The 15,760-nt window shown below is 40.9% G+C and overlaps 1 protein-coding gene across 1 annotated transcript; it reads left to right on the top strand.

Moving 5' to 3' along the window:
* The first annotated feature begins 389 nt into the window (after positions 1 to 389).
* Positions 390 to 12,445, top strand: tescb (tescalcin b). Its single transcript, XM_024381351.2, has 8 exons — positions 390 to 705; positions 4,713 to 4,782; positions 5,037 to 5,117; positions 5,567 to 5,706; positions 11,014 to 11,075; positions 11,174 to 11,281; positions 11,391 to 11,438; positions 11,755 to 12,445. Exons 1-8 carry the CDS (start codon positions 642 to 644, stop codon positions 11,830 to 11,832), a joined length of 651 nt encoding a protein of 216 aa, XP_024237119.1. The 5' UTR covers positions 390 to 641; the 3' UTR covers positions 11,833 to 12,445.
* The last annotated feature ends 3,315 nt before the right edge of the window (positions 12,446 to 15,760 follow it).

Below are 15,760 nucleotides of genomic sequence, written 5' to 3' on the forward strand. Positions count from 1 at the left end.
TACATACTAAATGTAATGTATCAGATTTACTTACAGAATAATACGAAATGCTCTGAGTCTTCTCCCCAAGAAAACAGAACTGCTATATATTTGTTTTAGGAAGGTTTGGCTTCAAGGTAGACTTTAGAGGCACAACATTGGTCAATTTCAACAAACGTTTGGAATATGGAAAAATCTGGAATATTGCAGGGTATTTTATATGGCTGGGTTACATTACAAGAGGACTGCAGGGAAAGTGATATGAATGCAGCTCATGTAATAAAGCATTAAACATTGAATGTCGTACTGTACTACAATGTAGCCTAAGTAGGACACTGCTGACTGTAGTATGAGAACTAGATCACAGGAACCTAAATAATGCACTGTTGAAGAAAGTGTTGTGTCGTTGGATAGCCAAGTTGCGGAAGTGCGCGCTCAGCAGAGGCTGGCAGCTTGAAATGCATTTACATTAGGACCTTGCGCAGCCTACAGTACATATCGACCTGTAACATGATTTGTTGTTGGGGATATGATAATGAAAGAATATCTATTCCACTGAACTGACACCGTTTCGAGTTCAGTAGCCTACCTGCGTTGTCCTGAGCGAGACCAATCGTTATTTTCATGCGTCTGGATTGGTCGGCTGGCGCGTTTACAGAGTTATGGGTGCATTACAGTCGTTACCTGATGAACCCGAATACAGAGATCTCTCAGAAAAGACCGGCTGTGAGTATTACGTTTTTTTCCTGTAGGATACGATTATAATTGTTGCGAATAATCATATTTCTGGGTTTATGTAATCCTGCGCTAAAGTGTTTCATTATTGTGAAATGAAACGCCCCACAGTACAGGATCACCATAACAACGTCATCTTGTGTGGTAGGTGTTCTGGGGGCTATTTACAGAGCAAAACAGCATGAGTTATAGATTGCTGTAGGCGACAGCACTACTGGATGAGAATCTTTACAAGTAGCCTATTACAGTGTTTTCCCGAATGCCTTGCAAGGAGAAGAGCTACTGTTATACCCCTGAAAGGGGGGGAATATAGAAATGAATCACACAGAGGTTGCTTCAGCTTCACATCAGTGTAATTAATATTTAGCATAAAATCATCAACAATTTACATGCATTTCTCAAGTGCACAACTAAATATATTCTTTACATTTGCATAGCTTTTACTATTGTTCAGTAAACCAAGATGCTACATTTATCAATGTATTCTTATTTATTATCCCTTTTTAAAATGACATTATCAAATGCAATGGCAAACCTTTTAACATTTTTAAATGCATGACACAGGCCTTTATGAATTATCACTATTAACTATCCTTGTACCGTTTCTATCTTTATACCATTGTTATGTATTTTATCCCTATATAAACTCACTCATCTTCACCTTTCCCAAAAGTTCTCTCACTCACCCATTTCACTACACACACACACACACACACACACACACACACACACACACACACACACACACACACACACACACACACACACACACACACACAGGAGATGAGCATGGCCCTTCCCAGCTAGGTAGTTTATGCTTGTGGCTAGAAACTTCAGCGAGAATTTGAAACTTGGCTACCATAATTGGGACTTGGGAGAGTGTTCAGAATCATTCCGTAATTCTTCAGTTTTTAAAAAACTAAAATGTAGACGTTAATGCCTTAGTTGTACATTTTCAGTGAAAATCACTGCAATAAATGTGCTTTAGCTGTCACCCAGGCCTTATATTGACTACTCTATCTAGCTACTTCCCTCTCTTTACTGCTGGACAGCAGTTCTTGAACAAGTAAGTGGAAGTGAAGAACACTGTGCCCTGTGTTGTTGCGGTGCCGGCTTGCAGCACAAACTCTCCCCATTGTAGTTAGACTGTATCACGGTGACATCGAGATGGTTACAAATTATTTATTGTGTAGGCTATCCTATTCTAAATCAAATCAGTGGGATGGACAAATTGGCCACGTTAGCTACTGCCGGCGACATGTGATACAGTTGCCCAGTGGGAAGCAGCTCACGTTGGCAAGTACCTTGATACACTGTTGCACTGGTCATTCTCATCGGCTTGTTGTTACGTTAGCTAATTGGCAGGTCAAGGTGACAAATACTACAAGTTATTTCTCCCATTGAAATAAGCATCATTTTATTTTAACTAGTGCCATGCTGCTGTTCTTGCCAGCATAAACTATACTGAACAAAAATAAAAACGCAACATGGAACAATTTCTAATATTTTATTGAGTTACAGTACATATGAGGAAATAGGTCAATTGAAATAAATGAATTTGGCCCAAATCTATGGATTTCACATGACTGGGAATACTGATATGCATCTATAGGTCACAGATACCTTAAAAAAAGGTAGGGCCGTAGATCAGACAACCAGTCAGTATCTGGTGTGACCACAATTTGCCTCATGCAGCGCACCACATCTAATTTGCATAGAGGTGATCAGGCTGTTGATTGTGGCCTGTGGAATGTTGTGCCACTCCTCTTCAGTGGCTGTGCGAAGTTCCTGGATATTGGCGGGAATTGGAATACACTGTCGTACACATCGATTCAGAGTCAATGGGTGACATGTCTGGTGAGTATGCAGACCATGGAAGAACTGGGACATTTTCAGCTTCCAGGAATTGTGTACAGATCTTTGTGACATGGGGCTGTGCATTGTCATGCTGAAACATGAGGTGATGGCGGCAAATGAATGGCACGACAATGGGCCTCAAGATCTCGTCACGGTATCTCTGTGCATTGCAATTCCCATCGATAAAATGTAATTGTGTTCGTTGTCCATAGCTTATGCCTGCCCATACCATAACCCCACCGCCACCATGGAGCACTCTGTTCGCAACGATGACATCAGCAAACCACTTGCCCACACAATGTGATATTCATGATCTGTGGTTGTGAGGCTGGTTGAATGTACTGCCAAATTCTCTAAAACTGTGCTGTGACTTGTTCGGGCGGCGGTCGGCGTCACCGGTCTTCTAGCCATCGTCGATCCACTTCTTTGTAAGTGCTTGTGCACTTGTTTACTGGTGCGCGGCGGGTTTTTTGTACCCATATTCTGTTGTATTTTTATGCTGTTGGTTTTTGGATTAAACTGCTCCGGCTATTACCTAGTTCTGCTCTCCTGCGTCTGACTTCCCTGCCACCAGTTATGCACCCCTTTACAGTTTGAGCAGCTATGGAATGTCCTTCTGACTAAAGTCAGATGAAAGAAATGAAACTTGGTAATGGTATTAGACCAGATGAATCTCCTATATTTATAAGGGCTGTATTCTGACATGATGATAGAAAGACACTAGTGTAGGCCAGATACTGTATCTCCATGCAGTGGCTATAAAATATTAAAACTGCAAATTGCATGTGTAGTAGCAACGTTTTTCTCCGGGTATCTTATGTACATTTACAGTGTAGGCTTGATTGAACCACCATGAATAATAGATTAGATATTGTGTTTACAGCTTCAGAAAAACCTTGCAAGCAATGAGGCCATGAACAAAGAGGCTTTTCTAACATTGTCTGAAATCCCCACCCTCAGTGAGTTTCCTCATACCACTGGTAATCCAATATTAGCTCATACTAGTTTGCCCATACAATAACCTGAGGAATGTATTGTTTGTATTCACTGAAAAACACTCACTCACTCACTTTGTCTCAATCACTCGCTCACTCATAAACACTCACTCGCTCTCAATTCAAATATTGTGGCGATTGTTAGACATCAGTCCTTGTTTGAATTAATTTAAATACTTTGAGCTCATCCCTACTGTTCAGCCAGAACAGGTTTTTTTTTCTCTCAGACTACATGTAATATATAGTTTACTTAAGTTACATTAGAAATACACATTTAAAAACAATGTATTTCTCTATACTCTATGCACTCACATAGACAATGACTGTCACGTTCTGACCTTAGTTCCTTTATTATGTCTTTGTTTTAGTTGGGTCAGGTTGTGAGTTGGGGTGGGTAGTCTGTTCTTTTTTCTATGTTGTGTTTATGTGTTTGGCCTGGTATGGTTCTCAATCCGAGGCAGGTGTCGCTCGTTGTCTCTGATTGAGAATCATACTTAGGTAGCCTTTTCCCACCTGTGTTTTGTGGGTGATTGTTTTCTGTTTAGGTTGTTTTCCCTGACAGAAAACAACCTTTCCCTGTGCGCTTTCGTTTTCTCCGTTTTGTCATTTTATCTGAGTGGTTTTTTTTGTGAACATTAAATATGAACTTTCCACACAGCGCTTTGGTCTCATTCCAACGACGATCATTACAATGACATTGTGAGAATGCAAAGTGAAATAGTTTTTACATCTGAATATACACTTTTCACATGAGGAAGGATGGCATCAACTGAAAATAGATGCTGAATAGACATTCAGCACTGCACTCTGCTTACACCGTGTGTATAATGTGTTAGGCCTGAGGATGTCAAATCAGGCAGCCTGAATGATACATTAGAGATCAGAACAGGACACAAACATAAATTGTATTTGCAAAGATTATAAAACAATTATGTTCCATTAACAGCATTGCTGTGCAGTTTGTCATGGTTTCCTGCCCATTCAGTGGTAACTGATGTGCTGCCTGGCATTTTGCTAATTGGAGATGCCTCTTGAAGATGCACATCATTTCCGCTCCATCCATCTAGGCCTCTAACCTGCTGTGGTAGGTTGGCAGGATGTACCTCTCTGTCTTGGACTCACGACAGTCCCTTTTTTGTTCCTCAGTTTCCTTCGAGCAGATTGGAATCCTGCATAAAAGATTCAAGCAGTTGAGCCACAATGAAGACACGCTGAGGTAGGACTCTCTAATCATTTTTGGCATTCATACACATCCTAACACACTTTATTTTTTAACTTGTGCTGTTGTTTGGGTTTTTAGACACACATGGGTGTAATCCTGGCATAATGCATTTCTGATTAAGTGGTTCTTCCCATCTCTTTAGCATAAACCAGCCTAACAGGTTTTGTTTTGCCTTTTGTTTAGTAGGTGTTATAATTGACCCGCTTCCTGCTGCAAACCTAATTATCTTCTTGTCTTTTCACTTGTAGACGAGATGACCTCAACACAATTCCAGACCTGTCATGCAACCCGATCCGAACCCAAATTATAGAGGCCTTCTTTGACAAAAGGTGGGTGTTTATCATGTTTATGTTAAGTACCTCATCAAGAACAAGACTTAAGGTTAACGGCTCTCAATATGCCCCCAGCTTTAACCTACATAGTATGATTTTCATTATACAGTAAGTTTGGTGGTTCCTCACAGGATTAGTCAAATGTGAGCCTGGTCCATAAACAACCCATAGCTACCCCTACCCACTAGCATTTGTGTAGATCGGAAAGGATTGAATATAAATAATCTATATGGCAGTCAAACAACCTAAGATATCAACATCCAAGTTGGAGCTATTACCATATTGTATACGGTATCCATTTCATTCACATTTATGTGAAGTGCTTAGGACGTAGTGCCTGTGTGTTGTTTCTAGAATGACACATGTTTACTTTCTAATGAGCATTACAGAAAATATATGTTTACACAATGAAGATATTTATGTTCCTTGCTCGTATGCCTCTATAGAAACTTCCATCAGAATGGTGAGGGGACTGTCCAGGAGATCAGCTTTGAGGAGTTCCTGGTGGTCATGTCCCACTTCAGACCTCCAGCACTGGACATGACAGAGGAACAGAGAGAGATTATCAGGAGGGAAAAACTCCGCTGTGAGTGCCATCATTAAAATGTTACTGTATGGTGGTGTTAAGATAGATGTATTGCAGTTCAGTATCATTGGAAAATGTTACACTACATTGAAATGGATACCCAACATTATTGTTAGCGTGTGTACTTACTACAATGACATTGAAATCATTGGTTGTACAAGATACTGTGCACGTTTGAGGTGTACTATGGCTCACACTGTGACGAATCAATAATGGGCACAATAATCTGTCAATTTTCTGACCTTTACAAAATGGATTCAGCAACTTCTCATGGAACAATAGGGACTGTGAGGGCATACACACACACAGATACACTCGAACGCGCACATTATTTTATAGTTGTATTGTTGGTGTCATTTTGTTGTTGTATTGTTTGTATAGCGTTGTATTTTACATTTGTGTGACTCTCCTTGTCTATTAGTTGTCGTGGAAATTCAACACAGGGACACTCAAAGTCAATATTAAATGAATCACTCTTTATTGTCAGCGAGCTGGGCGTTCTGCCAAAAGGTCTGAGGAGGGGGTCATGACTGTCTCCCCCTCTTATCTCTACCCAGCACCTATAGGAACCAATGATTGAGTGAGACAAGATGTACAATTCAAGGCTGTCCCCCCAGTCTATAAATTTTTCCTCCACATTCCCTACTTTTATCACTTCTATGATAATAATTGTTAAACATGTAATGAGAGACACTTTCAAACCCTTCATTCTGGGTTATGCAATCTAATTAGTATGGTCATACTATCATAATAAAGGTTATATTTTTATTAACAGGAGTGAATTTATCAAAAACACACATACATACACACCATGTTAATAACACAATTATGCAAACTTTTTTGCAATTTGGGATCCTCAACTTCCGAACAGGGATTCCAACTAAGTTGCAAGCTACCATTCTGGTTGTGGGGAATTTTTCTTAGCAGTGGCAATGTATTCGGCGAGGTCAGTCATATTAGAAGAGAGATCTGGGACAAAAGTACAGCATTCATCGCAAATGATTGGACGAGTCCCCCCTTGACCTGCCAAAAGATAGTCAAGAGCCTCTCTGTTTTTCAGAGCCAATTTACACAATTCTTTTAGTTCCCCATTCAATTGTTCCAGGGCAATTTGGTCATCCCTAGATCCATCACGACTGGTCTGCCGACGTAATCGTCCGAGATGGTTTCAACAGGCTCTACCATTGCGACGTCTCCAGCCCGCTAGCTGTCTAAATCGCTGTGTCTCCAGCTCGCCTAGCATAGTAGCGACTACTAAACGGCTCCCTGACTCACCTATTGCTACTCATTGGACCCTATGATCACTTGACTACACATGCCTCTCCCTAATGTCAGTATGCCTTGTCTATTGCTGTTTTGGTTAGTGATTATTGTCTTATTTCACTGTAGAGCCCCCAGCTCTGCCAAATATGCCTTGGATAGCCCTTTTGTTCCACCCCCCACACATGCGGTGACGTCACTTGGCTTAACTGATGCCTCTAGAGACAAAACCTCTCTCATCGTCACTCAATGCCTAGGTTTACCTCCACTGTACTCACATTCTACCATACCCTTGTCTGTACATTATGCCTTGAATCTATTCTTCCACACCCAGAAATCTGCTCCTTTTACTCTCTGTTCCGAACGCACTAGACCACCAGTTCTTATAGCCTTTAGCTGTACCCTTATCCTACTCCTCCTCTGTTCCTCTGGTGATGTAGAGGTTAACCCAGGCCCTGCAGCCCCCAGCACCACTCCCATTCCCCAGGCACTCTCATTTGTTGACCTCTGTAACTGTAAAAGTATTGGTTTCATGCATGTTAACATTAGAAGCCTCCTCCCTAAGTTTATTTTATTCACTGCTTTAGCACACTCCACCAATAAAGGTTTCCATCCCCAACTACAACATTTTCCTTCAAGATAGAACTGCCAAATGGGGAGGAGTTGCACTTTACTGCAGAGATAGCCTGCAGAGTTCGGTCATACTATCCAGGTCTGTGCCCCAAAAAATGAGAGCTTCTACTTTTAAAAATCCACCTTTCTAGAAACAAGTCTCTCACCGTTGCTGCTTGTTATAGACTCAGCCCCCAGTTGAGCCCTTGACACCATAGGTGAATTGATTGCCCCCCATCTATCTTCAGAGTTCGTAATGTTAGGTGACCTAAACTGGGATATGCTTAACACCCTGGCCGTCCTACAATCTAAGCTAGATGCCCTCATTCTCACACAAATTATCAAGGAACCTACCAGGTACAACCCTAAATCCGTAACCATAGGCACCCTCTTAGATATCATCCTGACCAACTTGCCCTCTAAATACACCTCTGCTGTCTTCAACCAGGCTCTCAACAACCACTGCCTTATTGCCTGCGTCCGTAATGGTTCTACGATCAAACAACCACCCCTCATCACTGTCAAACGCCCCCCACTTCTCCTTCACCCAAATTCAGACAGCTGATGTTCTGAAAGAGCTGAGAAATCTGGATCCCTACAAATCAGCTGGGCTAGACAATCTGGACCCTTTCTTTCTAAAATTATCCGCCAGAGTAGTTGCAACCCCTATTACTAACCTGTTCAACCTCTCTTTCGTATCGTCTGAGATCCCCAAAGATTGGAAAGATGCCGCGGTCATCCCCCTCTTCAAAGGGGGAGACACTCTAGACCCAAACTGTAATAGACCTATATCCATGCTGCCCTGCCTTTCTAAAATCTTTTAAAAAGCCAAGTGAACAAACAGATCACCAACCGTTTCGAATCCCACCGTACCTTCTCCACTATGCAATCTGGTTTCCGAGCTGGTCATGGGTGCACCTCAGCCACGCTCAGGGTCCTAAACGATATCATAACCACCATCGATAAAAGACAGTACTGTGCAGCAGTCTTCATCGACCTGGCCAAGGCTTTTGACTCTGTCAATCACCACATCATTTTCGGCAGACTCAATAGCCTTGGTTTCTCTAATGACTGCCTCACCTGGTTCACCAACTACTTCTCAGATATAGAGTTCAGTGTGTCAAATCAGAGGGCCTGTTGTTCAGACCTCAGGCAGTCTCAATGGGGGTGCCACAGTGTTCAATTCTTGGGCCGACTCTTTTCTCTGTATATATCAATGATGTCGCTCTTGCTGCTGGTGATTCTCTGATCCACCTCAACGCAGACGACACAATTCTGTATACATCTGGCCCTTCTTTGGACACTTTGTTAACAGACCTTCGAACAAGCTTCAATGCCATACAACGCTCCTTCCTTGGCCTCCAACTGCTTTGAAATGCTAGTAAAACTAAATGCATGCTCTTCAACCGATTGCTGCCCGCACCCGCCCGCCCGTCTAGTATCACTACTCTGGACGGTTGACTTAGAATATGTGGACAACTGCAAATACCTAGGTGACTGTAATCTCTGAGTAGCAGGCAGTTTACTCTGGGCACCTTTTTATCCAAGCTACTCAATATTGCCCCCCAGTCCCAAAGAAGTTAAGGTGCATCCTTTTCTAACCAATTAAAAACCCACTAAAACCTAAATATAAAGACCCCCCACAATAAATCAAACACAGTGTTAACGCCACTAACAAAATATTCATAACAGGTGGGCTGTGTGTGGGTGCTGGTGTGTGGTAAAATGTAGGGTAAAAACAAACAAAATGTCCAGGCCTTACTTAATTTGGGAGTTCCCTTAACAACCAGATCTGGGTACCTTTTATATTGTATAGTACACAGTCTCAATAACAGCTCTCCTAAGGCACCTGCCTCAGGAAGCCTTTCAAGGGGAGAGATACAGAATCATTGGTAAACATGTATTAAAAAAAACTTGTTAGCGCACATTCCATCAGTCCTGGAAGAAAGAAAATAAACATTTACTTAGTTTTCACTGTGCTACATTTTAATCTGTCCTAAAAATTCTTAGTCTTAATAAAGTTTACTGCATCTTGGGCAGGAAGTCTTGATAAAACCATGTGTGTATAGAATTATACTTCAGACACATCAGATGATACAGTGTCCTGTTAAGCTGAATAGACACCTTCTAAAGTAAACAATCCAAAAGCCCCTTTTTTGTAGTCTTATCATTTTGACCTGTTGCATTGACATATGTCCTGTACTCACTGTCCCTGTAACATCAACTAGTCAAAATATGAAAACTGTTGTTTAACAAATCTGCTAGGACATTCAAACTTTGGTGCTGGCTTATCAGCTCAATATTCGGTACTAAAACTCGGTAATCTCCCTTCTACTTCATTTGCATCTTGAATGATTCTCGTCGTTACTTCCTATGCACCATATGTATCTTCAACATTTTTCTTGCCGCTACTTCCTATACATAAACAAATTACACCTCATGCTCAATAACACCTTGTGCTATTAGTAGTGGCTGCAGACCATGTAGACACTTCTCTTATAAATGCCTACAGACTGCTGTCAGCGGGGCTTTATCATGGTACCGTTACTTGCCCTCACTCTAGTCTTCTCTTAAGACTAGTTCTAGCCTCAAGACTAGTGGTACCATTTTATGTTTATTTTAATTTTATTTTTAATTATACAAATTAATTTAAGTTGACTAACTAAAATTCAGATGACATGTTCCTCAGAGGTTCACAGATCAGGTATCTTCTTCCGGGCAGCTCTCAGTAAAAGTCTGGTCTTGGAGGGTCCACGTTGTCTTTGGTCAGACAGGAAATTCACTTACGCTTTCTCACTGTCTCCCTTGCAGACCTTCACTGGGATGCTCCACAGGTGGAATCACTGATCAAATTGTCATCTAAATTCAACACAGGGACACTCAAAGTCAATTTGAAATTAATCACTATTTGCTTTGCCGGGGCAGTCCCGTTACTTCTCTTATATACTGCTTACACAGACAAGCTACATAGGCATGGTACATAGGGTTGGTTCCTGCATGTGTCTGGCACCGTCTCATATCTTAACTTATAGAACATATTCTGTGCATTCTTCCAAAAGGGCTGAGGGGGGGGTCATGACAGTCTCCCCTCATATCTCTACCCAGCACCTACAGGAACCAATGATTGTATGAGACAAGATGTACAATTCAAGGCTGTCCCTCCAGGCTATACATTTTTTCTCCACACAGCGTGTCAGTGTTTTGTTACTTGTCATGTTTTGTGTTTTTTTGTGGATCTCAGGAAGAGTAGCTGCTGCTTCTGCAAAAGATAAATCAACAAACAATAACAAATACTGTATATCCCATAATATACAGCATTACTCAGCAAATGCATTACAGCGTTGCCTCGTGACACTTGCAGACCTTTGTTAAGGAAATATTTGTAAAGACAGACCAACAGAAAAGAGTTTAACACTTTCTTATTTTTTCCCCCAGTCCTATTTAACATGCACGACACTGACAATGATGGAACAATCACTCTGGAGGAGTACCGACATGTAAGCCACTGCCTAGGCCTATCTTTCAAGTACACTAAATACACTATCTGCATATCACTGCTGTAACCATGACTGCCTTGCCCCTGTATGTACTGTAGGTAGTGGAGGAGCTGCTGTCTCGGAGTGGAGCCCTGGGGAAGGAAACGGCTAAAGGCATAGCAGACGCTGCCATGCTGGAGGTAGCCAGTATCTCCATGGGTCACATGGTACGGCTGCTTTATAAACATTATATTCTTCACTCTGAGTGTTAGACCTGGAACCTATTATTCGTTTTTTTATCAATTATATTCAATTAATCTCATTCTTCATTCTCAGGAACCAGATGAGTTTTATGAGGGGATCACTTTTGAACATTTCCTAAAGGTTTGTAATACAACATGATTTTGTGTCTATAAGAAGTCATGGCTTTAGCTTTTCTTTTTCAATGGTTTTGCAAACAAACACTGTATAGCTTCAAAATATGGTTAAAACTATAATTTTGATATGATGGATGGTCTGTCCTTGCATCCATTGCTCTGTCTTAGAATTTTAAAGTGGTTACATTTCGCCAGCCCCATCCCTCTGCTGTTTGCCAATAGCAGCACAATTGTTGTCTTGTTATTAGAGTACACATAGTTGAAGGCATCATCAGAGTTTAGTAACTATGTAATATACTGGTAGTAAAACTATTTGTTTTCAGATACTGAAAGATATTGAGATCGAGACAAGAATGAACATTCGCTTTTTGAATATGGACACGACGAACCTGTGCAAGTGAGGATCTTCCACCTTTTTTATTACTATGCAGCACCAGCACTCTTTTATGGTTTTTATTTAGTGGCCAGTTAGGGCACACTTTAAGCAGTGACGTGCGGTTGGTGTCTGGGTAAGCACTGGCTGTTATCAAAGCCAGATTTACTCACAAATAAACCTTCATGAAGCCCAAGTTCACCATACAACAGATAGCTCCAACAACCAGAGTGACACAGGCTATTAACCAAAATTGATAACAATGTTCACCAAAATGTGACCAACCGGCTCGATTCGGTCTTATGTAATCAACATTTTAAATGGTGTTTTTTACATTGGATTAAAGTAGAGCTCAGAGATCTAGAAAATGTTATATCATACACTACAGTTGAGGAACAATGGGAAAGTAATTCTGCTTAGAAAGTTGATAAACTTATAACCCCACTTTTGAGAAAATGTCCCTTGAATGTTTTGGTACACCTACTGGAGAGCTCATTTTTGTCTACACCAATTCAGAATCGTTCACACCCTCTTAACCTCTTGATTCTAGCCATCCCGGATCCGGGATCGTGAATACAGCCTCAAGCTCATTACCATAACGCAACGTTAACTATTCATGAAAATCGCAAATGAAATTAAATAAATATGCTAGCTCTCAAGCTTAGCCTTTTGTAAACAACACTGTCATCTCAGATTTTCAAAATATGCTTTTCAACCATAGCAAAACAAGCATTTGTGTAAGATTATTGATAGCTAGCGTAGCATTTAGCGTAGCATTCAGCATGCAACATTTTCACAAAAACAAGAAAAGCATTCAAATAAAATAATTTACCTTTGAAGAACTTCAGATGTTTTCAATGAGGAGACTCTCAGTTAGATAGCAAATGTTCAGTTTTTCCAAAAAGATTATTTGTTTAGGACAAATCGCTCTGTTTTGGTCATCACGTTTAGCTACGAAAAAAACCTGTATCCAGGAGTGTAATTATCCCCGCAGCTCATTAGCATAACACAACGTTAACTATTCATGAAAATCGCAAATGAAATGAAATTAATATGCTAGCTCTCAAGCTTAGCCTTTTGTTAACAACACTGTCATCTCAGATTTTCAAAATATGCTTCTCAACCATAGCAAAACAAGCATTTGTGTAAGAGTATTCATAGCTAGCATAGCATTAAGCCTAGCATTCAGCAGGCAACATTTTCACAAAAACCAGAAAAGCATTCAAATAAAATCATTTACCTTTGAAGAACTTCGGATGTTTTCAATGAGGAGACTCTCAGTTAGATAGCAAATGTTCAGTTTTTCCTGAAAGATTATTTATTTAGGAGAAATCGCTCCGTTTGGCTACCAAAAAAACCCGAAAATTCAGTCATCAAAACACCGAACTTTTTTCCAAATTAACTCCATAATATCGACTGAAACATGGTAAACGCTGTTTAGAATCAATCCTCAAGGTGTTTTTCACATATCTCTTCGATGATATATCGTTCGTGGAAGTGTGCGTTCTCCTCTGAATCTCATGGGAAAATGCCTCCAGTTGAAGATTACGCACCAATTTAGACAAAGGACACCGGGCGGACCCCTGGTAAATGTAGTCTCTTATGGCCAATCTTCCAATGATATGCCTACAAATACGTCACAATGCTGTAGACAACTTGGGGAAACGACAGAAAGGGCAGGCTCATTTCTGGCGCACTCACACATTTCTGGCGCACTTTAACACCAATAAATCCATCCGCTTAAAAATGTATTTAGTATATGTCAATCTAGCAAACCAGCCAACTAAAACCAACTTTCTAAACAATGTTGTGGTTGTTAGTCTAACGTTGAGTTAGCTGGCTAGCCAGTTCAAATAATGACCATATCATATTGCTGACAATGTCTTTACTTTAACTAATTTATATTCTTTATTACAGGAAAATAAACTCACAACAAGATCATTATTTACAAGTTAATGGTGAGCAGAAAATAGCTTAAGGTTGTGAGTGTGACAAAATAAAAGCAGGGTATTCTACTGGAGAATTTTAGAACTTGAACACTGTCTCATTGGCCTAATGTTATATCCTAATTTGACTTTGGTGCAGGTAATTTTGTTCTTCACCTTAACGTCTCTTGTAAACGCACACTTTATCAAATAAAATCAAAGTTTACTTGTCACATGCACAGGATACAGAAGGTGTAAACGGTACAGTGAATTGATTACTTGCATAGTGGAGTTTTTTGTTTAGACATGTAGCTAACTAGTTGAACAATAAACCATAATCCCAACTCATAACGTTACTACCCTGCATGAATCTGCTGGTAGCTAAAAAACTAGCCAACTAGGTTCAATATTAGCTATCTCGCTAACATTAGGCTATAACTAGCAATGCAAATGGCTCTTAGATACAAATAATATTACTGCACAGATCATACATGTAACATAAGCTAGTGACCCAGCCAGCTAACGTTAGCTAGCTAGCTAACAATACACTTTAACTTGCAATGAAAATTACTTTCTGACAAAATTAGAAACAGTTCATTTCTGAAAATGTAGCTAGCTGGACTCTCTTACCCGTGTACATGGATGAATGCTTCTCCCTCTCACCGATGCCATAGTTGCTCTTAGTTTGAAGATGTAATCCGGAGACTGGTGTTTTATACAATAGCCTTCTGTGTGTTCTATTTTTGACTCCCGCATATTTGCTATCAAATGGCAGAATTTTCTCCATCTCCTTAGCTATCATACTCTGCTTTCACCGGACATTCCGCTGATTTCAAAACGTAGTGCTCCAGAAAGTGAAGCACATTAGCAACACTTTTGTAGTTCTTTGTGATATCTTTAAAAAAAAGCTGCGCTAGAAAGGATTACCTACACATACTGAGCAGCTTATGTTATAGACAGAAGCGCGCTACATGGCAGAACAATCTGAACTCATCTCTCGGCATGTCCAGTCCATCCATTATCTCAGCCAATCCTGGCTAGCGGGAAGGTTCCTGTCTTTTTCCGTGGCTAAACCAACTAAGCTCGTAATTTAACAATTGTATTTCGTATTTACAGATTGCATACAAGTTATTAAGGCACATGAAAGTTCACATGTCCCAGAAGGCATTTCTGGCCAAAAACACATTTTGATTTAAAAAATGTATACATTCAAATGCCACTCCTGTGAAGTAGTGACACACACCGAGCGCGACTCGGAACGGAACATACCGGACCAATTTTTCTCTCCATGTCCCTGGATTTCGACTGCTCTCTGGACATTCATACCCGGATCTCACAGCTAGCTAGCTGCTATCCGTGTGACTATAGGCCTTCGTCGATTCCGGAGCAAACATCAATTATTCCGGAGCTAGCCAGCTCCGTCAATCACTCCTGAGTTCCATCAATCACTCCTGGGCTGCAGTCACCTATCCGGACCCGTTTTACTGCTTACGCGGAGCCCCACCGGGCCTTCACAACTGGACTGCCGACGTTATCTACCCGAAGGAGATCCGGCTCCTCCGTCGCGACGTTACCTGAACGCCCATCTGCGGCCTGCTAACCGTTAGCTGTCTTACCGGCTGCTATCTGAATAGACAATCGGACAATTTATTTATTTTTATTATTATTATGTTTTCTTCTTGGGCCTCTATAACTATATCTATTGTTTTTATTTTTGTTGTTGTTGTGTGATTTGGATTAATCCCCTCTACCACACGGAACCCCACTAATCTACTGACGGAACGCAAGAGGTGGCTAACAACAGACCTCCATCCTATGCTAGCTTGCTACCGATGGCCTGGCTAGCTGTCTAAATCGCCGTGACCCCAACCAACCTCTCCACTCACTGGACCCTTTTGATCACTCGACTAAGCATGCCTCTCCTTAATGTCAATATGTCTTGTCCATTGCTGTTCTGGTTAGTGTTTATTGGCTTATTTCACTGTAGAGCCTCTAGTCCTGCTCACTATACCTTATCCAACCTATTAGTTC

The sequence above is a fragment of the Oncorhynchus tshawytscha genome, linkage group LG20 (genome assembly GCF_018296145.1).
Source record: "Oncorhynchus tshawytscha isolate Ot180627B linkage group LG20, Otsh_v2.0, whole genome shotgun sequence".
Taxonomy (NCBI): domain Eukaryota; kingdom Metazoa; phylum Chordata; class Actinopteri; order Salmoniformes; family Salmonidae; genus Oncorhynchus; species Oncorhynchus tshawytscha.

Excerpts from the sequence above, each read along its gene's own strand:
- tescb (XM_024381351.2), top strand. The coding sequence starts at position 642 with ATGGGTGCATTACAGTCGTTACCTGATGAACCCGAATACAGAGATCTC. Across the intron at positions 5,118-5,566 it reads GAGGCCTTCTTTGACAAAAG|AAACTTCCATCAGAATGGTG; the intron begins GTGGGTGTTTAT and ends ATGCCTCTATAG. Across the intron at positions 11,439-11,754 it reads CTTTTGAACATTTCCTAAAG|ATACTGAAAGATATTGAGAT; the intron begins GTTTGTAATACA and ends ATTTGTTTTCAG.